The sequence below is a fragment of the Anopheles merus genome, chromosome 3L, assembly GCF_017562075.2.
Source record: "Anopheles merus strain MAF chromosome 3L, AmerM5.1, whole genome shotgun sequence".
Classification (NCBI taxonomy): Eukaryota; Metazoa; Arthropoda; class Insecta; order Diptera; family Culicidae; genus Anopheles; species Anopheles merus.
In genome coordinates this window covers 22324171-22351195 of record NC_054085.1, presented here as the reverse complement: position 1 = coordinate 22351195, position 27025 = coordinate 22324171, and the positions used below count along the sequence as shown (strand labels likewise).

The 27025-nt window shown below is 43.0% G+C and overlaps 2 protein-coding genes across 15 annotated transcripts in view; one reads left to right on the top strand and one right to left on the bottom strand.

The window, feature by feature from the left end:
- Positions 1-82: 82 nt before the first annotated feature.
- LOC121600008 (protein Cep89 homolog) lies at positions 83-4591 on the bottom strand. Of its 2 annotated transcripts, none has more exons than XM_041928249.1 (5): positions 4470-4591; positions 1740-2898; positions 1541-1670; positions 543-710; positions 83-477 (listed from the first exon to the last, which is right to left on the bottom strand). In XM_041928249.1, exons 2-5 carry the CDS (start codon positions 2851-2853, stop codon positions 162-164), a joined length of 1728 nt encoding a protein of 575 aa, XP_041784183.1. In that variant the 5' UTR covers positions 2854-2898; positions 4470-4591; the 3' UTR covers positions 83-161. The 2 variants fall into 2 exon arrangements, with proteins under 2 accessions (XP_041784183.1, XP_041784182.1); XM_041928248.1 differs by lacking the exon at positions 4470-4591 and adding an exon at positions 3397-3649.
- Positions 4592-4720: 129 nt separating this feature from the next.
- LOC121600004 (dystonin) overlaps positions 4721-27025 on the top strand; it is a 198590-nt gene continuing 176285 nt past the window's right edge. For 9 of the 13 annotated variants that reach the window (XM_041928238.1, XM_041928239.1, XM_041928234.1 and 6 more), the window contains exon 1: positions 21734-22427. In XM_041928238.1, coding sequence (XP_041784172.1) covers positions 22292-22427 — 136 coding nt within the window. In that variant the 5' untranslated portion in view covers positions 21734-22291. Of the gene's footprint in view, positions 5045-10708; positions 11062-21733; positions 22428-27025 lie in introns of those variants that run through there. The other 4 variants (XM_041928224.1, XM_041928222.1, XM_041928223.1 and 1 more) reach the window with 4 other exon arrangements.

Below are 27025 nucleotides of genomic sequence, written 5' to 3'. Positions count from 1 at the left end.
TAAGTGCGCAACTATATCCTGAAAACGGCCCGAAAAATTGATTGTAAATCTGGTTGAATCAAGCGAACATAATATGCTTTGTACAGTTTTCTCTATATTTTGTTTTGTTTTCTTTTTTTCAGAAACATTGAGCGTTTGGCTAATGGATTTGCATCGTCCGCTCAACTGTGGCGCTGAAATTGGGCCTTATCTGCTAGAATCTTACGTAGCGTATCCTCCCGCTGGCGTAGCCGACGCTGCAGCTGCTCCTGCTCGGCCTGGAAGCGTTGCTGTTGCGCCTGGAGCTGCCGGTCGCGCTGCTGCAGCTGGTCCTGCAGTGCGCGAATGTTGCGCCAGCAGTCGGCCAGCTGATCTTTGCGCTGTTCCGAACCCTTGCCCCAGCTGATCATTGTTTTGAGGCGCTGCTTCAGTATTTCCTTCGATTGTCTGGTGCGCTCGAGCGTTTGCTTCAGCGTAGTGTTCTTTCCCATAAGGATTCTGCGGTGTACGGGTATCATTACCATTTAAACAAATCTTAAATATTCCTCCCGTAAGATACTTACTCATTGATTTCTTTCTGCCGCTCGAAGATGCCCTGCTGTTGCCGGTGGTCCTGGCGAAGCTGCTCAAGGTCGGCCGTCCGTTGGCGAAGCTCGGTCCGCAGGGATTCCACTTCCGTTGCCGTACGGGTACGTTCTTCGCTGTGCTGGTGTCGAAGTTCCTCCAGAAGTCTGGCAAGCGAATGAAATGTGTTAGAACAGCAATATACAGGGTTTTCCAAGTCATATTCGAATGTGCACATCATTATTCACCGCCTATACGATGATTTTCAACAGCTGTCATATATTGTATTCGCATCACAATAAAGTTTCAGTTCTTACCAGTGCTGCAAAATGTCACTGTCAATGTCATAAAAACATTCTGACTGCGTCATTCAGCGGTGATACTCAAAACGATTGGTGTGACTAATGGCTGCTTCGTGACATTTTTGCGACCAACGCTTGGTCAGTCACTATGTCAAGATTTGTTTTACTGTGTTCAGTTGTGCAAAATGTCACTGGCATAGTCATGATACATTCCGGCTGAAACAAAATCCATGTCAGCGTCACGAGCGCTACTGTGATAATCAGCAGGCACTACGCTCAGCTGTTCAGTCAGATTATCGGGATTGACTCAAACACTCGCATGTCGCGTTCGGCATGTCATGACGCATTTTCATTGAGTATCAGCAATTAAGCTACCGCGTATATGTTCACATGTTCGTTGGTGAAGTCAGTAATGATCATGGCATGATCACAAGTCTCGTAATGATCATGACATTTTGCAGCACTGGTTCTTACACATGATTTTCAACTTGAAGTCAAATAACTGTCAAACTCAATCCAACTTCCAGTGTGTTGAAAATCATATAAAAGAACTAAACCATTATTGTGATGTAAATACAACATTTGACAGCTGTTGAAAAACATATCGTAAGCAATGAAAAATGTTGTTAACATTCTAAATTGACTCGGAAATCCCTGTAAAGCATTGCGGGTATAAGCTTAATTAGTGCACATACTTTTGGCATTCCTTCAAACTATTCGCGACAACTTCTGGATTTTGGTTCAGATTACGCAGTGAGGTCAGCTCCCCTTTCGCGCGTGAGTAAGCTTCCTGCAGGCGCTCAATGTCTAGATTTTGGGCTTGTACTGGTTGAAAAAAAATCATCCATTATTGTATGAGCTTTTTTTCGATTGCAGGTAGGAAACAGTTCGTACCTTTCTGTTCGTAACATTTGAGCACCTCCACCAGCTTTTCCTTCGCCAGATCGACCCGCTTCCCCTGCACCTCCGCCTTGCTCCGTAGTACATCAACCTGCGCCTGCAGGCGTGCCTTTTCCGACGCCCATCCGCTCTGGCCGGCCCGTACCTCTTCCGCCATCTTCTGCAGTGCTTCGTTTTCCTCCAGCACTTTCTTCAGCTTGCCGGTGAAACTGGCCAGCTCCGATTCGTACCGCTGCACCAGTGCCGTCTTCTCGGCGATCGTTTCCTCGTACGCGTTCAGCAGCGGACCGAGCGTGTGCGAATTCACCGGCCCCCAGTTCAGATTGTCCTTCGCTCCCCCGTACGTGCTGTCGACAAAGTCGAGCCGGGGTATGTCGGTTCTGCCCTCGCGGATCGTGTCCTGATACCGTTCGATCTGTACATTTAGCCGGTACACGAGTATCTTCATCATTTTGACATCGTTCCGTAGATCGGCATTTTCTTTTGCCAGTAAACTTCGTTCCGCTTCAAAGCCGGCGCAACTGTCGCAGCTTTTCGCCTGAATGGCTTCGAGCGTGCGCAGGCTCTGCACCGCCTGCTGGTACTCCTTCTGCAGCTTTTCGTGCTCCACCGCGAACTGATTGTTGCACTCAAACACGGCCGTCAGCTTCTTGATCAACTTGGCTATCTGTTGGTCCTTCAGCTGGAGAAGCTTTTCCGCCTGGCGATGATGATGATGATGGTGTGAAGGTGCAATTGTGTCGTGCGATTTGGTAATCGCATCCTCTTCTGTGTCCGATTCGGAACCGACACCGGCCACAGCCGTTAGATCGTCCACACTTTTGCTACGGCCAACGATCGTGCCGGAATAGGCCAGAGATGTACCTTGCGGTGATGCTCTTGGTTTGCGGCGTGTGTGCGTTTTGCGCTTGTGGAACCGAGTCTTGCCGGGAATGGATGGGTCAGGATCGCGCGGAATGCTATCGGCCGGCATGCGGTAGAAATCACCCATCTCCGAATCGGTCCGGGCGGCGGAAGACGACGCAAGATCGGAATGGTCGGCAAAGAGCTGTGAGATGATACGAAACACGGGCTCTACGTTGTGACGCTTCGGCAGTCGGGAGCACATGATCGAGTGGTTGGACTCATTTTGGGATGTAACATTTGGAAGTTTCTGAGAGGAAGAGGGATGTAGCAGAAATTCATTTTACAAAGAATATGTGGAATGGTTCTGGGAATTGAGTTTTTGAAGAAGAAAATGACGATGAGCCAGGATGTAAATGTATAAAACGTGTCATTTGCGTGCGTTATGCTGTAACGCAGTTTCCAAGCAAAATGTCAATTCAAAAATAAACAAATAAATCACTCCAGCTCATTATCCTTGACCTACTAGGCGAACCCAGGCATGGATGACGAACGTTTACAATTATTTAAAAGTTCTTTTGGGCGCGACCTTTGCAGCTAAACTATAGGGATTTGTTACGAAATTTCCAAATCTTTTAATCCATTCTTTGTTCTAGTTCTACAACAAAGAAAATGATACGCGCCTAGTGCCGTTTCAAATTTATTACCCAACTTCTGTATATTCCGTCGAAACTGGGTCGCATTGGTGTGAGTGACCACTTACACAAACCCCTTCCAAAAAAAGAAGGGAAAAGCAGCTGGAACTTACCTCACGCTAGCTGGTGGCACCCCCGTGCAATAATTACTTCACTACGTCATCTGCACCCAACAAAACGATGGATCTGTACACAGGAAAGCTATTAAATTAAGCTCTTTTCCTAAAGCCCACTGTAACACATCTGATGCTAAATAACTTTACAAAGACGGCGAATCTAACCCCGATCGACGGGGGCGCATGTTTCATTGAAGAAAATGGGCGGAAAACTGTTCATCGTCGTACGAAATTTCGGTTAGTTACAAATGTCACGAGCAAATAAACAAACGCGCGCGCGGTTGCGATGGGGGAGAGTAAACAAAAGCAGTGGAGAGAGAGAGAGCGAGAAATTAAACGAGAGCATGAGAGGATTCTTTTTCGAAAATGATTTTTTTATTTGTTTGTGGAATCGCGGATAATCTGGATAAATTTGGTGAAGACTGATTTAAGACCGAATGAAGACTGATTTTGTGGGCGATTTTAATGGAAATGGTTTAATAAACATATTTCATTGTTTTTTTTTACATTTTTGTTAGTATCCTATGAAAGCAATGTTTGTAGATATTGGTTAGTGTTAATTTAATTTAAAAAAAAATACATACGTTGCAGTGTGTATAAATAGAGTATTTAAAAAAAATCTTACTTAGTAATCTAATGTGATTTACAAAATAAAAAATATCATATTTTGACATCTTAATTTTATATTGGATCTAATTTACGATATTTATTCAGTTTTTTTAAAAGGTTAATTTCACAATATCGTGAAAAGACTCGAACATAAAAAGGCTTAAATCAAACCAAAGGATAAACCATACATAAAAACAAAACAAAAATGTTACAAAAGATAAGAAGCAAGATAAACATAAATATAAGATATATAAGTATAACATCGTCATCAGTAGCTGATGTTTATAAGACGTTAAAAAAATTGCTAAGTGTAAATCAGTTGAGAAAATTATAATCCAAAACCTTGCAAAATGAATGAAAAAGACAGTATTTTACGCAAATTAAAATAATAAACATGCATTGCAGCTATTGCAAAAAAAAAAATAAAAAAAAAAACAGAACAAAAACAAACCAAAACCAACCAAATAATCAGTCCCATTAGCGCATTTTCGAAAACCGCTTATCTGACCACTGTTTGACGGTAGAAAGCGCACACGCTCTCGCTCGACTGCAGTTCGGCGAACTTCGGTTGCTTGCGTTGTTGTTGTTTTTTTCTACTTCTCTTCTGCCTGCTGTGTTTTGTTCTACAAAGAGCGCACTACCACCACTCGCCCGTTGACGGCAAAGCTGACACGCACACAAACACATCCACCCAAAGCAAGCGGCTCACAGGCTCTGATAGTGAGTATTGCTGCTGCTGCTGCTGCTCCGGCAGTGTGTGCGAGATACAAACACGCGCCCGCCGTTCATTGTACTCCCCACAGCCATACGCTACGGGCGAGGAGGAAAACACCTTCCAGTAAAAATTGATAAACGGGAAGTGAAAACACAGCAATTGGCATATTAGCAAAAGGTGACACAATTAAAACAACATCACATCTTCATTGGTTCATCGTGTGTGTGTGTGTGTGTACGTGTGCGGAGGAATAGAGCCGCCACGAAACGCCCGTAACCCGCGATAGCACAGATAGCACGTGTGTGTGGGGCAAAAAGAAAGGTAATTAGATCGATTGATAAGAGTCTGCTGCTGCTACTACTGCTGCTGTGCTTACTGTCCTTATTACAGTGGAGGAACATTGAACAGTGTGTCTTCGTTGTGGCTGCTTTTCGGTGGAATGAAACGGTGAACCAGCTTGCACCAGAATCGGTACCGGGAAACGTGTGAAACCGTTTTTTGTTCTATTGATACGAATCGGCAGTCCCTGCTTGCGTTGTATAAATGTGTGTGTGTGCATTCTTGGAAAAGCTGGCTGAAAACTGGCTACCCAGTAGCAGTCGAGTTCAGTTCGATCCAGTCAAAGGAAGCAGTATAGTAGTAACCTTTGCCTTTTTTCACTGCAGCCAAAATGGTCCGTTTGCACTGCAAAATTTTTCATTAATCCTATCTTCAGTATAAGTTTCATTGTGCAATTGTGCTGACCGGGGTGAAAATGAGTGTGTAAATTCGAGAAGAAAACCCCGGTCCCCGGTGCACAGAACGCGAACAACGGAACAAGGCGTACGCAATTATTGATTTTCTGTAGATTTTCTTCAGCACTTCTCAGTGTGTGGCTTTTCATGGGGGCTGTTCGGTTTCGACGTGTGTGGGTGGCACTCTACGTGTGTGTGTGTGCGCTTTTGTGTGCGCGCGCGTGTGTGTAGGTGAAGAGATACCGCGGAATGATAGAAGAAATAACGAAAGCCAGTGGGAGAGAGCGAGAGAAGAGGCAGAGCGTGATCTGGAGAGCTTGGATGCCGGGGCCCAGGCGGTGACGGTGCAATGCAATTGGCGCAATGCTGATCGGTTATGGCGGTTTTTGAAGGCGTATAGGGGAAGGAGATGCGCTGCACAGGGGTGTGTGTGTGTGTTGGGATGTTGTGTTGGATTGTGCGTAACGCAAACGTGCTCTTGATTGTGTGTTAAAGTGGATCCGGCAAGCGATCTAAGTGGAATGATTACGCGATGTAGGAGAAGAAAATTTGTGATAAGTTGTTTGAAAGTAGCTGTTTGTGTGTGTGCATCGTTACACGCCTTCAGTGTTCTAACCCCGAGGTTTTCCCGGTTGCGTTGTATTTATTATTGGTAAAAGTTGGCAATGAATCGGGGGACTCGTTGCTAGTGGTAACGGTCGCTATTGCAAACAATTGCTCCTTGTCGTCGGATGGATTTGCTACGAATTAAGCTGGTAAAAAGAATGAAAGAAAATCTGGGGTAAGTTTCCTACGCGAATTGCATTATTTTGCCTTTTTATTTACTTTCTCTTATTATTGTTATTAACCATTGTTTCATAAAATATTTTGCTTTCCCTCTAACTTCTCGAGTTGATGAAGCGAAGTTTGTTCGCTCGATAATCCTTTTTTAAATTTTTGTGCATTTTGCAACTCTTAAACAATACAAATGAATGTTTTACAAAACTACTACCAAAGTACATTTTTGACTGTTTAGACATTAAAATCTATTTTGGAATGTTTAATAGGCTCAATGTGGCCTCAACAGGGAATAAAAATGGTTTATACTTGTCTCCCTTGGGTCGGTATGGTGGTACAGTCGTCAACTCGTGGGGCTTAACAACATAACATGCCCGTCATATGGGTTCAAGCCTCGAATGGAACGGGCCCACAATAAGTAATCAATAAGTCACTGAAAGGCAGGCAAGATCTTGACCACCGACAACGTGGTTGTGCCAAATAAGAAGAAGAAGAAGAAGAAGAAGAAGAAGAAAACTAGTCTTCCAAATTTTCCCTATCATCCTGAGAAATTTAAATTTCTTTGTTTATTTCTTTATTTTTTATTTTAATTTAAATAATTAAAATCAATCCAATGTAGGGTGTAGGGCACAATCCTGTTCAACTTGTCGCTTACAGGGTTTTTAGGGGTTTTCATACTTTTGGGATACTTCCATGATGCTTTCTTATGGGATGTGAACTTCCTATGAATGGAATGAATTGGACTCTACACAGACTACTTAGAAATTCCAATTGGAATTGTTCACCAAGGGAGCTAAAGAGTCCAATTTTCATTACATTAAGTTTATTTCAGGTAAGAAGGAGTCAATAAAGTGTCTCACAGCTTCTCTTTTCTGAGCTGTGAGAGATTTCTCTTAATCCTGGAAAATCATTGTTATTATAATGCAAAAATAACTTGTAGCAAGGAGCTTGGGACTATTGTTATATGAGTACTGGAGTTTAAACATTTAACGACCAAGGGAATTATGTTTTCTTTGTTCAATACTCGTTTTCGGTTCAAAACTTATAGTTGAATTGATATTTTTATTGATATTACGTCAAAATAAAACATATGCCAATTATGGTAAATCTATCTCTGAACGAATATAAAATTTAAAAAAAAACTTATTCGTAGTATTCACCTATGTTATTGGCCGAAGCCGCAGTGGATATAAAAAGAATAGGGTTGTAAAGATACTCGAAAAAATGCTGTAAATACGCAAATCTACGAAATTTCGGGACAGTTTATTTGTGCAATGTTTATTGTAATCTATGTTTCTTTGTAAAACAAACACATTACTTCTTTACAGCTTTTCTAACTGATTTTTAAGACAGTTGCATTTCGATAGGAGGCGCCCCACATAGGTGTATTTAGCTGTTTTGTGCAGGTTTTGAGTCATGAACTATGCTTAGTGACCACATCCTCTGACATTTTGGACCCAAAAACGCAAGAGGCAAAGGTTTTTCAAAACAAAATCATCTTTGTAAGCGATGGGGGAAGCCCGACCAGAGAAAACTCTGAATACACATATGAAACATTTTTCTCGCGCGGTAACCCAGCCGCCGCGGCTACGCATTGTAAAGCGCGAGATGTTATACAAAAAAAAAGTAAAAAAATAACTACAAAAACGCTTCTTTGGTGTGCAGTTGGGCGTGTGTGTGTTTTTTGTTTGTAATCAGCTTGGTAGCTTTTGCTTTTTTGTCGGTTTATGGTGGTGTGTTCATGAAGCAGCGCGGGAGCATCCGCACAAGGTTTGTTGGCAAGCAAATACAAACAACAGATCTCCCACCCGTGTACCGTAAGTCCGCGTGCAACTGTGTGTGACTGACCTACACACACAGTGTGTGTAATAAGGGAGGTGGTGAGGGAGGGACTATGATTGATGGACGGCTCAAGAATGAAAATGCTGCCGGTGCTTTCTTAGCTAGAGAGGAGACCAAAGGGGTACTAAGGTCGAGATGAGGAGCCTGGGGGAAGACGAAGGCGGAGTGAGCGATAGATCCGATCCGATGAATGAATGTGTAAAAAACGGGTGCTTCTGGGTCCGGGAGAATTTTCGGCCGGTTTCGCTGGATCCAACCGCGGGGGGAGAACGACCAGAAGGAAGCAAATGAGCATGATTCATCATGGACTCCTTCCGGTTGTCTTTTATTGCTGTAGAGAGCAACACAGAGAGAGAGAGAGAGAGAGAGTGAGAGCGAGAGAGTGGAGTGAATGTTTCTTTAGCTGCTGCTCTTTGATCGGCTGCTCTTTCTTTGCTTTGTTGGCCGGTTGGCCCTTTCGCTGGAAGAATGATGGCGAGGTAAAACACTTCCGCTTTTGCGGTAGACTGTCTTGCCTTTCTGTACAATTGAGTACGCTTTAGTTGGATTGTTGTGCGGCAGCTGCTTTCTGTAATTTTAATCGATTAATAGAACGATTATTAATTTGACAAACAGAGCATTTTCGCCCATCCATGGAGTGTTTTTTTTTTCTTTTTTCATATTTTTTTTTCCAACATCCAAACACATTACTGGATTTTTCTAGAATCTTCTGTTTTCACGATAGGTAATTTGTACCCAGTTACTTTTTGGCTGAAAAACTGTCTCCGCTCCCCGGAGTCGCTAAAAAGCCCAAGGGCTTCCAGTAATAAAACGTCCGTATTAGGGTGTATTTGTTGGACACTTTTACCGGGCAGCAGGAATCGATGAGCGATGAGTAGTAGAGCTGACGGCTCTCTCCTATCAGCATAAACCGGCGATGATGTGTTCTATATTGCTCCCTTCATGCAATGGTGCGGTGTGTTGTATATTTTCGCCCTTGCCAACATCATCTCCGAAGACCGTGCTCACCGGCTGCAATCGCAACAGAGAGAGAGATAGGTAGTAGTAGTGAGCATGTGTAAGTCAGCTGTCTGGACTTTTGAGGGTGTACTCTACCGTGAGCTATACATTTGTTAAAATTAAAGGTACTTCATATTCATATCTTTAATGGTAACCAAAGTGAGGCAATTGTTTTTTTAATGGAAAATATTAAATCACTCTAAAAATCATACTAAATACGGTCTAATAATAATCCATAAAAAGAGCTGTATTGTGAAAACTGTTAGGCGTATGTAAAGCAAAGCACAATCACCTTTTTTTTTTAAATTTCGACCCATATTTCGAACCAGTTTTGGTGCCGAAATTTGTTCTAGCGTAAGCCTGGTCAATGTCAACAGTCAGTTCATTTTTAGCGCTTTTGACTACCGAAAATTGTGTTGCTTGTTCCGCCGTACTGTGGCTGTATTGTTCCCCCCGTCACCTTCATCCAGTGGCATCTTTTTCTTCCATCTTCACTGAGTAGATTTGATCATCCCAAGCATCGCGAAAATGGAAGCAACAAAGCCGACGATTTTTCGCATTGAACCATCGTACCAGACCTTGGGTGAACTGTTTATAGTGCGCTTTTGGGAAGCCCGTTGGAAAGGATAAAAATAGGATGGAACGACTAGATGATCCAAAAACCGTTCGAAACCTTCTGCACTGGGAAAGAACCTCCTCTGTGAGAAGAGTGGTGAATCGTCTCATGTGTAACATTTAATTCAAAAAGTGGTTATATTGCAGAAAATCACTGACGAAGTTGATTATAAATAAGATATTCTATCGAACTTATTAAGCTAGATCATCTTTTCTAAATATATTTGGCCGAAAACACCCGCACTTTACCTCATTTCACACATAACCACAAGCATTTTTTTTTCAACATTTTTCAGGCTGTATATCTAAATCATATTCTTTTAGTTGTTTTAGGAATTAGAGTCGAGTTGTGGTAGCCTCTTTGAGAGAAATTTTTTAAAACAATTTTTGCATCTATACTAGTTAGGAATTATATTTGTTCTCAAGCAATATTTTCTTTGTTTTTCGTTAAAATCACGTTGTTGCTTTAATTTTTTTTCGAAATAGGTATGATTTTTGCATTGCTGCATGAATATTTGTCTGCTTTCTCAATTCGTAATAACTTTATGTAGCTTAATTGAAAAAAAAAAACTGAGTAAGGATTAAAAGCCTGATGCTTGTAGAATCAACTTTCATTTACCAAACACGCTTAAAGGATATGAATAGATCTGTTAGACTCCTAATGACTGTCAGGTGTTTTGCAATCAATATTGATGCAATATGAATTAAAAAAGTTAAAGTTAAAATTTAAACTGTAAAAAGGAAGCCAGTTGTTGAATGATTTATTATTGTGCACCAAACGGGTGCTATGACAAACCTTTAAAAAAATGCAAAAATCAACAGCACTAAAAACATACCTGTAGTAGAACACAACCTCAAATCCAAAACTGTATCACATCACTCTCACCAATGCGCCGTATTTTGTTCCTAAAATTACGACCAAAAGAGAGCGAGGAGAGAGTGAGCGCGCGCCGGATCGAACCGAGAGACCGAGACCGGCCGTGGTTCTGCTGCTGCTCGCCGCACGGTTGCGAGAGCCCATCTCCATCTATCACGACCGAACCGCGCTACGAGTTTGACGTTCTTTCCCTGTGGTGTGCCCCGTCGATCCGCGGTGTTCGACGACGCGCACACTGTGTGGTTTTTTTCCTCTTCTACTCTGTTGTTGTTTGGGGAACGAAAGTGCCTACTGGCTCGCCGTGTACCGCTAATCACGCTGCAAGTGAGCCCCGCGCGAAGCTAACGAAGCAAAGTTGTCGTCACCCCACGAAACGAGAACACAGGCCGCAGTGTCTCTGTGCTGTGTGTGTGTGTATGTGTCTGTGTTAGATAATATAATTTCGGTCGGACACATATTTCGTCCACGCGTGTTTGGCCTGCAGAACGAAAAAAGTAAGCCCATGGTTGGGAAAAGTATTGTGTCATTTGCGTGGCTGGCTTGCTGTTTGTTTTTCTGCTCATTGGGTCAAAAAAGGGTGCATTCTAACGGCCAGCGAAAAGTGTTCATAAGCAATGTGTTTTGGTTTCCTGTGCCGGTCTATTCGGCCGCCGTTCTGGGAGTGAAGAATTTGCACAGAATTTTCTTCACCCTGTAGTGGGGGCGTGTTGGTAGGGCAAAAACACATGCGCGGTATAGACGACGGTTTGCGTGAAAAATTGCACAAAATACTTGTGCGCCGTACGGTGAAGATGTTCTGCGATACATATCCTGTGTAGTAGGATACCCATTCGCTAGTGGTTGGCAGTGCAGTAAAGGTGCCTTATTAGAAAAAAAGCTGTCCAGTAGTAAATGCAAACGGCAAGAAAAAACCAAAAGAAATATCACCCAAATGGGGTGGTTTTGGTACGGCACGATGAAGGTTGCACGCGCGAGCCCTGAAAAGTGGTGTTATTTTTCGGTTTTAGGTAAGTTCGTGCTTCTCAAATGAACCGAGCTTGTTTATTATTTTATAGCAAAATAGTGCATTACAGGGACTATTGGATTTTTCAAACAAGAGTGCTGCAGAGTCCCTTTCCTATTACATTAAGCTCATTTCACATGAGAATTTTTGGAAAACCCTGTAAAATCTTATTGGTGCTGTGTAAAACAAAATTTCCCATATGGACTTACCCTTACTACTACCAAACACTCGTTTTAAAAGGATAATCGTGCCCAAAAGGATAGAGATTGTGTGTGTGTGTATCGTTACAATATACTGCATTATGCATTTTCATCACTGTATGGGTGTCTGTGCGTATCGTGAAAATGATAGGGAAGAAAAATGCACCACCGCGTATTTCCTAAGGGTGCGTGTGTGTATGTGTGTGTGTGGTGCTTCTAGCGTTAGAGGAGTTTTGTGAATGAAAAGGGGGAAAACCAGGAACAACGAACACACGTACACGCTGCACGTCGTATCCTTGTGCCGTAGAAACGTGCCAGACGGTGCGTTGTACGAAAGAGCAATTTATAGGGACCGGATGTATGAGCTCATTTTTTGTGATAGTGTTTAATGAATAATTGAGCTCCTTTGTGGTGGAATAATTTTTGTTTTCAATGAGATAAAAATGTACTGCAATGTTTTTTTATATTTTTTTTGCCAAATATTATTATAAAAAAGGTGTTGAAGAAGCCGCCGGCAGTACATATTTTATTTTGTTTCTCATGACACATTTTGCATTCCCTTTTATCTCAGGTGTAGAGGGTTGAAGAGCGTGTAAAAAGGCAAAACTTTGAAATTAGTAGTTGCTTGCAAATTATCTCGCCCCATTGTTCACAAGTTTCGCAAACTGCAGTTTAATGATTCACGCGTTTAGCGCGGTTATCGTGGTGCAAAATGGCAAGCATTATTTTTGCACGCTTGTTGGAGTTGAGTGTTTCTTTTTTCTTGTTGAAACGTGTTGAAATACTGTATTTTGTGTAAAATATAGAAAAATTTAAAAAAAATCAAAAAGGCTTTATTTATAATGTTTAAAGTGGTGAACAGAATATTCTAAAAACAATTCAATTTTGCTTAAACATATAGAATTGAATATTTATCTCACCTTCAACACCATGTCACCTCACCTGGAGCAAAAGCACACAGAGAGGTACTACGAGGCCGTTGTACAATTGTGCTAAACAAATTGCTTGTTGCGTAAAAACAGACCTCAAGTCGATTAGTGGAAGCCCGTGAGGGATTTATCGGTTGGTGCTTGTCCGTTTTGTAGTGCAAATTCGTGTCTAGGTGTCGTCCACTCGCCTCCTCCCCACAGCAGGTTTGAGGTGAAGAAAGCACCAGGTCAAGTTAATCGTTAGTGACGCCACCCATTTTTCTAGTGTTCTCCGTTCCATGGCGACAGTTTTACGCGCCACTGCACACTGCGTGTGATGTGTCCTTGCGTCCTTTCGAGAAGCTTCTTCTACACTGCGCCGCCCTCTTCTGTTTTCTGTTTCAATGCTCGTCGCGAGCGAGCGTTTGGTTGTGGTGCTTGTTTGAAAAATCGATCAAATGTTTATACCATCGGTCGGCCGGTCGGTGGTAGGGTAGTTCGTTCTCAGGGTGTGGGTAAGGTCGATTACCTATGGGTTGAAGGAAACCAAACGTAGTCGCCTGCAACTATTCCCCCAAACCCTTGCCACAGGTGCATTATGGATTTGGGGCTTTGATTAGAAATCGACAGCGCAAAGGAAAACTTCCCTCTGGCACGAACATTGCGCTGGGGCTGGATTGAGTAGGAGGTTCCCTGGTCGCTGTGATGGTGGTAACAAGAAAATGTGTAGACTTTCTTGCGAGAGTTTTATCAAAATGTAAACTTTTCATCGACGTTCGGCTTTGGTTTGTGCTAGAGGGAAGCTAGTTTTCAACTAGTTAAAAGGCGCTTGTTTGCCATCGCTAGTGAATGTAGAACAACGAACCTATTGTGCAGGTGCGAACTGTTTCAAAAAGGTCGATTTTTTTGCACGTGCTTCTCATTGCGTGATACTAGTTGACAAGGCTTTAGGCCGAAGTAATTTATATTAAATTTATTCATTGAATATATGAACGTTCGTGACTTTCAAGCTACTGTTTTCCTTGAAGTTAATTTGAATGAAAGCTTAAGAACACTCTAAAACCATTTTTTTACTTGAATGCTTGAGATCGTCATAGAAAGTAGTATTTTGTCCTTAAATTAAGAAATAATATTTAAAGCAAATTATGTTGGTTGCAAGATGAATTTTTAAAGGAATTTGAATTCACTTGAACTTCTCTTTTTTCGGCGCTACCAATCGCTTAATGGATAATTTTGATTATTTTTTATAATCGATCGGGTTCGATTGAGATTCTAATATACGGCCTGGCGTGTGTAACGCCGAACCTTTGTCATTGCGCCACGGGTCTCTTGCCTTACCGATCAGTAAAAAGAGCTATTTAAATTAAGTTCTACTGTTTATGGTCTGCATTACAGGATTTTCCAGGAGTTCTCATAGCTGTGGGACACTTCATTTACTCTTTCTTAGATGAAATTAACTTTTTCTAATGGGAATTGGGCTCTCTGGCGCCCTTGTTGGATAAATGCAACAGGAATTTCCAACGAGCCTGTCCGAAAGGGTGCCATAGAATCGAATTTCCAACATATGAAGTTCACTTCCAATAGGAAAGAGTCTAGGAAGTGTCCCACAACTATGAGAACCCCTGGAAAACCCTGTAAATCTCAGTTATCTTTTAGCTAAATGAAAAAAAAGATTAAAATGAAGAGTTTTTTTGTCGAATTTATACGATCACAAAGAAAAACGTATTATTTCATAATTACGAACCCGAGCCAAGCGTTTCATTTTGAAGTTAAACCAACTGTGTGAACCCATTCCATCATCGTCTCTTCGCTTCATCAATTGTATCTTTTATAAGCTCATCAACGTAGTAAACTAGTATCATTCTTTTGTTAATGCTTGCACTGAAGCATTGAGATGGTACAGTAATTGCATCATTGCATCAATGTTATTTACCAGCACCGTCGCCGAGGGTTGTTCCCCGTAGCTTGGAGTAAGCTTGTAGCCCACGAAACACACGATCCGGTTAGCTGTGATGCTAGTCTTTCTACTGCCCCACTTCAACAGAACGTTGGAACTCACCGGTCGTCCGCACCAGATCGTGTTCTGGTCGTCTTAAGCAGCTCCATCGCACAAGCAATCCATTCCTGTTTCAAACATCCACCACGGGGCAGATATTCGCTAACTTGCATGGGCAGAGAAAAGACAAGCAGGGAACACGATACTAAAAGCGGTCTTCCCCAGTCAGGCAGGGTTTAGAATTGCGTGGAAAAATGTAACGGAAAATGACAGGCCCACTTCGCAATCGTTTGTCACCATGCTTGCGCGTGTCTAGGTGTGCGTGTGTGCATTTACCAAGAGGATGTATCGGGACGCATTTATGAGCGGTTACAGCATTGGAGGAGCAGTAGACGATCAAGGCGATCATTTATTAATTTATGGGAAAACTTACTTTTAAAATACATTGTTTTTTGGTTTTACGCTGTCTAAATGGATATCGTAAAACAGTTAGCAATAATTTGAAAACTCTCAGGGCTTTCTATTGAATTTTATTTGAAAGGAAATTCAAAACATTGCTCGGGCGCGGTCACTTTTTTGGTCTATTCTTGAGCAGAGATCTCTGCACAACAAACGTTAGACCATCACAAGCGAGTTTTGGAATTGAGAGCATGAGAAAAGTGTGTAGCTCAAAATTGATCATTTCGGGTACCGGGGGGGAAACGGATGTCGTAACGGGAAAAGCGAACAGAGGAAAAAGGCGTCACCAAAACCCAAACCGTCCGTCGTCGTCGTCCGTCCAACCTAATTCTCGTGCGCGCGGTATTGGCCGTCGGAAAGCTTTGGGCCAGGGAAAAACAACACACAACAGCCCCCAACACGAATCGCTCGTTCGCTTGGCGGTTGTTGCTGTGGAAGCTGCCCCGTTGTTGTGTTTGCAAGTGATGTCTGCTGCTGGTACACGCTCTCTTGCTTCTTGCACACCTTGGGTCGCGCTGGAGGAAAATCTACCACATAACGACGGGACACGGAGGGGTGAAGAAAAAGGTATTGAAGAGCGCGCTAAAAGCGAAAGAACGGAGGAAACGATGGCAAGAGATGAAGCGATACAAAAGCAGGCCCCAGCCCCATATACTTGTGTTGCCGGTGGAGGCAGCGAAAAACGCGCCCGCAAAAGATCGCGCAGCAGCAGCTCCTCCGGTGGGGTGGGGTGAAATGGGCGGGAAAGCGGGAAGAGCGCGCGCAAGAAGTTCGTTGAACCTGCTCGTTGGGTTCTAAATGCACAACATCGTCGCTGGGGTTTTTGGACCGGCTCTCCGGTTGGTAGTAAAGCAAAACCAACCCATCTCTGAGGGACTGCACACACCACGACACTCTCTGTTGTATGAGCAGCATTGCTAGGGCCTCCCTTCGGCGAGAGTATAGTGAGATGATGCACCAGATGGGGGATGCAACATTTCCCTCCAGATAGAATACTTTGTGCACGAAGCTGCTGTTTGCTGTGCGCAAGGAGGAGATCGGCAAGGAAGTTTGTGCAGATGTGGAGTTGTGATTAATTTCCTTCCGCCGTTTGGCGCGCTTCTTGTGTGCGCTGTGTTGTGTGTTGACAGTAAATGCCAAGATAAACAAAGTACAAGTTTGGCCGAGTTTGTATGTATTACTGGCGTGAGGATGTTGCGTTTTATTTCGTTAGCTCTGCATTTAATGAGTGTTTTGGGGATTGAAAACTCTGAGTTTCATTCATCGAAGGCAGTTTTTTCAAATCAAATTTGACGAAAGACGATAACCGAATACCTAAACTGATCTCCTTGTTTGAGCTTAATACTTTTTTATTTTAAATATATTTTGGATTTTTTTATGTCCTATGTTTTGGACCATGTTTTACTATGCTATTTTATAATATAACTTGATGTACATCCTGTATTGATTTCTCTTAACCCTCAAATGATAAAAATGCACATAAACTATCGAGACGAGATACAATAATAAAATGCACATATGATATTCAACACTCTTGGCAAAAAACATCTCAAAAAGAATTATCTAACAAATTACGTTCCATCAAATTAACCATCAAGCCATGGCCAGACCTTCATAACAATAAATATCAACAAGTAATATCAAGACTGCGAATTGGTCATACTAAACTAACTCACAGTCATATTCAATTTCAAAAGAATCCCCAGTACTCTGCAAATACTGCGGAACACACATCTCAGTCCGACATGTACTAACAGAGTGCAACGGATACCAAAAGTTAACGGAATCCTGTAATCTGAACATTGAAATTGATGAAATTCTATCCGAGAACCACAAAGAATAAAAAAACTAATAATCTTTATAGAAAAATCTCATTTATAGAACCTAATTTAATAGTTATTAGAATCAAAAGTATAAGATAGGGGCCCTTTCCGTTTTTATATCGCAGGCTGAAATTTCAGCCTGTCAGCTGTTTGCATTGTGTAGCAGTTTTGGAGCAGCTGTCTAAGTGAGTACAATATGCAGGTGGGCTTATCCCAAGGTGTATGAATTTAGAAGACTGATTTTTATCGCTTATGTTTGTGAATAAAGAATTTAAGAGTGTTTTGAGTATTCGTCAAGCCTCGAGAAAGCTTGTTTGAACAAAAGTTTTCACCCATCCTGTCAAAAAATGATATTCAAATTTAGTTTTAAAAAACATACTATTAGACCATCTGGACTACATACACTTTGATTCTAGATTCCACCACCTTGTTTTCGCCATTTCTCGAGCAGGTGCTCGAATCTAATTTTAGCTTTGAGGCTAGAATAATCTAGACTGAAAGTTGCAGGCTAGTTTTGTGGTTTTGTATTGAGCCTCTTTACTTTAACCTCTTTAAATATTAAAACAACAACAAAAACATTTCTCTTAACATTTCTGTTTTTCTCATTTCTCGCGTTTTCATCTTTCATTTTTCCGTTTCATTACGTTGTTATTCATTGATACATTACCATACATTACCGACTATTGTTGTATCTTTCATATTTTACACATGATTTTTATTTTTTTATGTAATTTTTTGTGACTTTGATGTCTTGTTGTTATTTTGTTTTGCTATGAAATGTGTTGGAATGATTTATTTTGGTTCGGTAGGCTAATGTGAAAATAACGTCAATGCTAAAAAAATGTTTCTCTTCTTCTATCTGCATCTCCTCTATTACTCTTGCCAATTCTCAGCATCGAAGGGCTTGCGATTGAGGGGAAACAAAAAAAAGGAATGCAACAAAAAAAAAAAGAAAAAACTGCAGGAAACAGATTTTGTTCATTCCTTTCCAACCACGGCAGCCTTTGTCCGTTTCTTTCGTGAGCGAAATGAAACGAGAACTGCGGGATTCATGCTTTAGCCCGCCTCGGCTGCTTCGGCTGCTGCTGCTGGTAGTGTACCGTAATTTTAATGAGCGAAATCCGTTGCTCAGCATTTCTGGCATAGCCAGTGGAGCTCCAGCCGCCTCCCCCCGGGGAACGGCGATGGAACCACAAGGGGAACGTATTTTGGACTTCTAAACTGTCTTCCGCTACGCAACCTCCTCACAGCGAACGAACACGCCCTGGGGTCTCCCGTGTGGAGTCATCTGTGAGCAACCATCTTGTGAGCGATGTATGTGTACTGCAAAGAGGCTTAAGCAAAGGGGGGAAACGGGGGGCTTTGACGCAGCATAATCATTTGTGGAAATTGAATGCAATTATGCTGTGCGCCGGAGAGAGATTAAGCTATATTAATCGATTTTTGTTTTCAGATTTCGCTTTACGCGGGAGCTGAAGCTTAGGAAAGCGGCCCCAAAATGTGGAGCAAAATCTGCATCCTCGGGCAGCCTGTTTATCTGTCAGCTGCAGTCAGCCCGCTACCAGATGAGATATTGCTTAAATAAAAGCATTTTGTGTCTCGGGTGTAGTTTCACACCAGCCGGTCTTATCTGCTCGTGTTTGCGATATTATTCATGAAGCAAAGTGTCGGAAAAGCTTAATTTATTTACGCTTTCCGGCCGCAGAGGTTCACAGTGACGCTCTTCTAAGTTATTCATTTATCAGTCGGCGGAATATCACAGTGTCGTGGCGCTTAGTTTTGTTTTCGAGTTGTGAGTTTACGTTGTTGGCCTTGCGAGTGATCACCGTTGTGAATCGGCTTTCGTTTGAGAATTTTCACACCAAACCGCATTCTGCAGCAGCAGCATGTTGGCCAAAACGTGAAGGGCGAAACAAAAATATGCACGGCAAGAAACTAAAACTTCTGTTCAGGTTAAAACAAACCTGGGTGGTACAGATTTTCCCACTCATTGCGCCTGCTGCTGCTGCTGCTGCCGCCCGGCATTCCCTAGTTTTCCTCCATGGTGTTGGAAGCATCATCACGAACTTGGCCTGCAAGAACGACGGCGCGGTGCACGAGATGTGGGCGACCGTTAGCTCGGAAGAGCGCGAAAGCTGCCCGTATTTCGTGCGCTGCTACGGTTCTGAAGGGGGTATTACGGTCTTTACCGGCGATTGGGGAATGTTACAGCGCATTTCTATTCGAGTTAAATGAACATCCCGGGTGGGGAAGTTTGTAGCAGAAAGCTGGTGGTGTGCGTGTGTGGGAAAATTAATCGAGTAGCGGTGGGTGGTGGTGGTGGTTGGTATCAATTTGCGAGTGGAATTCCTTAAGGTCAGCCAACCTACTTGAAACCGTCTGCACTGGAGAAGAAGATGGTTTAAGTGGGGCGTACCTTAAACAATTGCACTTGGAACAAGTATCAGGAAATGAAAATGGAGGCCCTCGTGTATCTTCAGAAATTTGGAGGACAACTTTGGTCGCGTCAGTTAGTTTAAGTTGCTTGAGATGTTTTTTTTTGTTGAGTTTTGAGTTCAGAAAGCAGTCTAACATGTAAAATAGTTGCATCATGTAATCAGATACGACTAGATGCATTCAATTCTTCACCACAAAATCCAAAAATTATTGATATTTTGACATATTTTTAAATCTCAGGGACTCATGAATCTCAAAAATGCGTGACACTAAAAGGCGTATGAATCTCGAAAGAATCTTGGAAGATTGACGAATCTCTGGGAATTCATGAGTTCTAAAAGAATCATAAGGCTTGAGCTTGAGCTTTTTCTTCTTCTTGGCGCTACTACCTATGGAGTCTTGATTTCGGGACTTTCGTGGTACTTGAAGTCCTGCAAATTGCCCACTGTACCACGGAACCGCCCCAAATTAAACTTCTAAAAAGTCATAAATTTATAAAGATTCATGAATGTTCAGAAATTCACGAATCTTCAGAAATTCCTGAACCTTTGGATACTTGAAAATCTTTATGGATTCAGGAATCTTTAGATTTTAGAGGAAGCCAAACAATTTTGGGAAAGGTATGGTTCAAGATATGTATGTAGTACACATATTTTGTAATATTTTGTGCCGTTTCAAAAGTCTCACACACGAATTCGTGTCATTGAGAATTGAAAACTGGCATTATTATAGCTTGAAATTATTCTTGTAATTCTAATAATTCTCACATGTTCTTGTCTTTTATATTATTGCTAATATATTCTTCTTCTCTACCGTTTCTCATTGTAGGTATTGGACCGGAGTTCGTTTGCCGATAAACAATAACATTCAATGCCGGCATCGTTCATCATCGGGCCTTATCGTGCCCTGCAGTGCATTGGCACTGTTTTCCAGTGGAAAAATTGTGTCTGGTTGAGATTTTCGCGGCATCCTTCCACAGACAACCAGATAGAATCAGCTTCTCGCTCGCGACCATTGGAGTGGCTCCATTTTCACCATCTGCCGTTTGCAAGTGGTTGGAAAAATTGTTTGCGAAGAAAAATCGCCTTCCACGCAGCGAAAAACGTAACCAGGCATAAGTGCCAAGAAGGTGGGGGTAGTGCGCTGTAGACGAGGTGTACGGGCTCAGAAGGACACAAGCGCTTGCCAATCCGCCCCTGTACCCGAGAACCTGCGAGTGTGTTACCGATTGCGCTCATCGTCCGTGTGGCGCATGGTCATCATCGAGCATTGGCTGTTGTGTGGTCATCGACCACAGGCAACTCAGCCCGATCGATGGTGTGCAGAAAGTTACAGCGGTTCCACATGTTCATGTCCTTCATGTCTGCTGTTGTTGTTACCACAGCCACGCAGCTGGGACGAATATTGAATCGAAAGCCTAAATTTAAAACCATCCAAAGCACGACCAGAGAAAGAGAGAGACAGAGCGAGAAGACTATGAGCGATCGATTCCAAGTTACAACGCAATCGTCGAGAAATTAAAGCCGCCCCTGCGTGTGTGTGTGTTGTGTGATTGTTTTTCATTATTGTTTGTGGAAAGAGGTTTTTCGGCGTCGTTCGTCATCGGTTGAACATTATCGCATCGAGCTTTCAGTGATACAGCCCCACACCAAGCGTTTACTGTGTGGACTCTTAAACCTGAACTTAACACCAACTCACCTAACCCAACTTACCGCTGTCTTACGCTACCTACCCCTCTGGCACGTCTACCCAGTCGAAAGCAAACGGGGGAAAATTAAGCTTTTTAGAAAATAAAAATAAACGAAATTCGTGGCAAAAAATGCGAAAATGCCTGGGATGCGTTACGGCCTGGCGCTACACCAGCGCTGCTCAGAGAGCAGTTACGCATTTGTGCATAATTGAATGTGAATGAAGAGGCGGACGTTTCGGTAGGGCCGCCTTTAGAAAGTACGGACGGAGGCTTGTCGCTTCGCGCATCATTGAGGACGATGACAATTATATCACGCTTGTATCCTGTCCGTTGGTGATGAATTATTGACTCCGGGCTTAATCACATGGTTAATGGACGAGGCAGCAGCAGTATTTGCTGTAGAGCGCAGTAGCGTAAGCCTGTAAGCCTCAGAAGATAAGCAAGGTTATGGCGTGTGGGTTTAATGTGGCGTTTCGTTGGCAGAAACAATCCAACGCGAACATGAATCGTTCACCAAACATGCTCGCCGCCTATCTATCGGTCGGTTGCAAAAGTGTTTGACAGTTGTTTGATCTGATTTGATTGTTGTTTTGTGTTTCAAATTTAATATAAATTTTCCTTCTCCTTTTTTTACTGTTGTGCCAAATCTAGCAAGAGTGTAAAAAGTGTGTGAGAGTGCAAACAATAGTATAATAATTCGTTTCTTGCAAAAAAGTGGGGGAAAAAATGTATGTAAATAAGTAAAACGCAAAATGTAAATGATTCGATCGAAAGTAAATGGTGTATGAATGCTCTATATCGCACCGCTGAGGCTGAGAAAGTGAATAGAGCAACATAAGCAACAGCAACGAAAATCGAAAAGCATGTATTTATTCAATGCGGCCACCAATTCCATTCCACCCACAAATTCGATACGATCGCGTTGCTGAGTGTAAGTGAGGTGTTTGTGTGTGTGTGTGCTGCTGAGTGTTGTTTTGTTGGTTGCGCGCCTGGTGGTCAGAAAAAAGTAGTAATGATGCATTATTTGAAAAAGGTGCAAAAGTGCCAGTTGTTTTACCAGTGAGCGCGAATAGTGCAACGTAACGTCCGAAATACGATCAGCAGCGCCTCGCCAATCTCGCAGCCAACTTCACGCAACAACAGCAGTGTGTGTAGCCGTACGAGTAGAGAACAGCGCGAACACCGCACACTCCCAACAGCGAGACAACCATGAAGCGAACGCCGCGAAAGCCCAGCGTGTCCGGATTTAGCGTCGATCGGGAAAGCCTGGCCGAATGGGCAAAGGATAAGCCGCTCAGCATACTGCAGCTAGATCCGGCGGATCGGGCCGTACTGAGAATAGCAGGTATGTGTGGGTTTTTTTTCTGGATGTTATTTGGGGAGGAACATCGGAACGTGTTCCTACAGAAATTGAATCAATACGGTTGTCATTGGAAAACATTTTCGCAAACAATTCCCATTTTCAATTACAGAACCAGAATCCTTAGAATCCTTTTCGCTACCTTTCATTTTCAACAAGACACGCCACAAATTGTCACTATATTGTCCTCAATGTCCCAGAACCCAAACAGTTTTGTTTGAACTTAGGGCCCATGCCGTCGAAAAAAGGGTGTCACCTGCGGCGGTTAGGTCACAATCTATTTTTGCTGAGTCAAGGCAAAAAGTGAATCGACCCGATGACTTCAGACGCTCTGTTGTCCCGGTTGCGTCAGGTGTGTGTGTGTGTGTGGTACTGGAAGCGTTACGCCACCAGTGGAAGTATTTATTTAAAAAAAAAATGGGTTCATACCGGTAGCCCCAATCCCGCTCTGAAGTCGGGCACCTCTGGCAACTCTTACGGGCTAAGAAGTAGCAGACGTCCCTTCATACTGCTACAGCCCCCACAGTGTAGACTGTTTATTTCCGAACTTGACATAAATTAGCAGTAGCTTGGCTACCGCTGAGCGTTCCAAGGTTAAGGGTACGATGCTTGTAGGTTACCCAAAAAAAAACCCCGAAAGCACACACTCTTTCATATCGTTGTCAACCGAAGCAATCAACAGCCCTAGAAATCCACTTGTGTCGGGTCCCTCTCTCCACGGGGGCGGCCTCCCAACAGCGTTGTACGTGGTCGTTTCACACTTGGTCGACACACCTGGGTCTTGTGGGTTTTCGTCAAGCACAGAAAGGTTGATGCCTACCCGACCATGCTCTAGAGGTGGTTTGGGATATTTTCGAGCCCAATCGATCAGCGAAGTGACTTTGAGTGTGTACGCCCCATTGTATCCCCCAGTGTTCTTGATGGAGGATGAGACCTATTCTCATGGCACGTGTCACCGTACACCACTGCAATTTGTCAATTTGCCGCTATCAATTGCTACCTTTAGCTGGATAAACAGTGTCAATCGATTAGAGGTTTGCTGTTGTCATCGTTCACCTTCGGAGTTGAGAGATAGTCATGCCAATGACACACATTGGGCTGTGGGGAAATTAATTTGATCACATTATAGCTAGGGAGCTCTTGGTGGGGAGGCTCTGATTGGGCTGTAAAAGTTTACTGTCAATTAAAATGCTCTTAATCATTTCGTGGTTGTTGATGTTTTTTTGGGGTGGATTGATGGTTTTTTTGGAGGAATGATATCATGATTGATTGGAAGTGAATTGCCACGGTTATAATATTTGGTAAACTGTAAATTGTGTGGTTGTTTTTGTGTTTGTGTACGGGGTGTTGTGTAAGATAACTGTTCGCACAACTACTTCTGTGTGTAATGTAATAGCGATAGTTAAAAAGGTCTTTTGTTATTAAAAGTTTGGAGTCAGGTGGGAATTGAACCCATGACATATTGTATATTGTCCCGACGACTTAGTCACACTGTCATGAGACCTGCAATGGTATGGCACGTTTGAATGTTGGTTTGTTTCAGCACGCTATGCTGTTACAGGAAGCGTTTTGTATGAGTTATTTATTAAGGACTTACTCGTCGTAGACTACGATAGGTCTAGATAGTAATTCAATCTGATGCATTAAGGTACATCAAGGCACATTGAACTTCGCCGTTGAGGTTGGTTGGTACATCTCTAATGACTGCAACAACCCACCATTGTTTAATCGCTTTCCTATAGAACATTGATATCTTCTAAATTAAAAAGACGCTCGTTTGGTATCTAATCCATTTCACAAAAAAGGTCATTAGAATGGTTTTATGTCAAGTTATTTAGTTTTCGTGCAATCCTGGAACCAACTGAAGCAACTCCGCACCCCGCACCTCCGTTGTGATTACCGCACCCCTCCCCTATCCTTAGCTTATGGCGGCAAAACACTCCCTTAGCTAAAGCCCCAGGATCTTGCTGGAAGCGTAACGACGGGGATTGAATTGCATAAACTGCGGCTTTACGGCTTAAGCAAGGCGTGCTCTCTCTCCCTTTGCTTGGTTGCTTTCGTGTGGTGAAGCCTTACCTGTGTGTCGGGGAATGAAATTTAATCGACGCTTGTGCACCTTTCCCTGCTACTGCTGCCGCCTGTCTTCTTCTTCCCTATGTATATCGGAGAACTTGTTCCGTGTCTGGGGGCTCGCCTATTACAGGTCGGTGTTGTCTCGGCAGGCGTTTTTTTTTGTCTGAGTGCACGCCGAATTTGGATAACGTTTGACGGCGCACTGCTGGCAAAACACTACCCGGCCAGCCGATGGCGTGAGCCGTGTGAGAATGGGCCCAATCATCAATCAAACCGATTGATTGGGAGCTTTTTTTTGTTTGGTTGAGCTGTTAGCCGCCGCCTGTGGGGGCACTGCATGTAATCGATATGGCGAGGTTTTTGGGCGAGCATTGCAAAGGAAAATCATTCTATAAGGTTTCACTCGGCGTGTATGTGTGTGTGTGTTGGCAGGCCTTAAACCGCACCAGAGTTCAAGCTGGTGTGGCGTTCGTGGAAAAATGGCTCGCTAGAGAGTGTGCGCCCCCCCCCCCCCCCCCCCCCCCCCCCCCCCCCACTCCCGTCTAATTATGATCGGATATCCGTCTCGCGCGAACATGATATTAAATGTATTTATTTGTTCGGCCCATCAAACGTGCGGACAACAATGAGTGCGGGTTTTTATTGATTTCAATATAGCTTGGAGCAACAATGGCCCTTCGTGATTCGTATGCTCCCCGGCGCGAATGGACGTATTGACAGTGTATCATGGCAGGGCTGCGTTTGTACAAATTATGCTGTTTTAGAGTCAAGTGGAGTGCGCCTCACTGTCGCTCACTTGAGTCTCATCCGCGTGTCTCATAAGTTCTATCATAATAGGGAATGGTTTTTCTGTCCAATACACTCTCATCGCTGGCCAGACAAACAATGCGTGTTCTGTGTAGTTTTCCGGGCGGAGAAAAAAAATGTAAGAAAAAGAGAACCATCTTCCGAGCAGTGCGAAACGCGTAAAAGAAACCACTATATCGACAGGATGGCGGCGCCACCATTCAGCCCATTATGTTGATGTGTATTGCTGCTAGCCGTCTCTCGACTCTTTTCCTCTTCGTGGCTGACGTCAACACGGCACGGCTGTTGTGAAAGAATGAAAGTGATTGAGGAAGTAAGGGTGTAAGAAGGTTTTTACTGTTGAACGCGAGTAGTGTACCCTTATACACATATATTCCGCACATCGAATTTCTGTTTTGTTTGCATTGTCAGTGTGGTGCCCCTATCATCATGCCTCCCCAGGTGGAGCACCGTTACCTTCGCACGGTTTCTATAGTCGGTGGTTGGACGCATCGAGGGCCGGTAGGAATCACGCCCCAAGAATTTGATGTTTTCTTCCGGTTGGTGAAGGTAAAAAAACCCCCCCATTCCGACGGTTTTACGCAATCGAGAGTTAGGGTGGTGGTGTGCTGCTGTTGGGGCACTCTGCGTGTCTTATCAACCACGTGAGCAGTGGACGACGACATTCACGACGTTTGCGGTACAGGAAATCAAACATGTCGAAAGCATTGACGCGAGGTATCAGAGATGTGTGTATAGAGATATCTTGGAATCCTTGTTGTTGTTTAAATTGAAGATGCATTTTGAAGGTGATGTCTGCAATCTAAAAACATTTGGTAACAGTATTGTTTGAGGTTAGAATTACTTAGAATGCTTCAAAATGATTATTTGTTTTCCGTATTTGTAAGAATTTCCAATCTGCTCAAAATTTCGAATTTCTTACTGGAATTTTGTTAAGATCGACCGTCCAATGGCTCTGTGTCAATGCTGTTTAAATAATGATTAGATTAGAGAGGCTAAAAGTGTGAAGAATTTAGGTAGACAACCATGTGGAAGTTAGTCAGACCAGAAAGAGGGGTGTGGCTTTGCAAATGATAATACATTAAGTAACGGGAAGTATGTCTTGTGCTACTACTATCTGTATTGTACGGTACAAACTTCCTAAAATTGACTTTGTCTCTTATTATATAACCACAAATAGTCTACAACAGGGTTGTACCAGTTTTACCGAAACGGAAAAGGGTTACTATTAGTTCTCGTTTTCATTTTATTCGTGGCTTTGGGCCATTCCAACTCTTCTCCTCCCCAAGCTTGAATGATTTCGAAAGCGAAGCTAACATTTATCGTTGTTCCTTCAATATCCTAAACTCAAACTCTGTGTGTATGTGTGTGGTTATGTCTGTTCCGTTTATAATTATTTATTTGTTACCGCGAAACAGGCGTAACACACCTGCCTGATCTACCACCGGAATTGTTGTGAGTTTGGTCATTTGTAATTCTAATCGTTTATAAACGATTGGAAGGTTTGGATTTTCCTCCGCCAACAAAAAAACAAATGTTTTAACCATAACCGCCAAAAGGGAGAGTGGAAAACGAAAACGAAACGCACACGAACCGGCCGACAAAAGGAAAACCTTTGCCAAATCTCGTACCTCTTTTGGTACTTTTGTTGCTGTTTGTACTGGCAAAATAACAAGTACTCTGCTGCTGCTGTGTGGTGCTGG

Excerpts from the sequence above, each read along its gene's own strand:
- LOC121600008 (XM_041928249.1), bottom strand. The coding sequence starts at position 2,853 with ATGTGCTCCCGACTGCCGAAGCGTCACAACGTAGAGCCCGTGTTTCGT. Across the intron at positions 711-1,540 it reads AGTTTGAAGGAATGCCAAAA|ACTTCTGGAGGAACTTCGAC; the intron begins GTATGTGCACTA and ends TTCGCTTGCCAG. Across the intron at positions 478-542 it reads CGGCAGAAAGAAATCAATGA|AATCCTTATGGGAAAGAACA; the intron begins GTAAGTATCTTA and ends CGTACACCGCAG.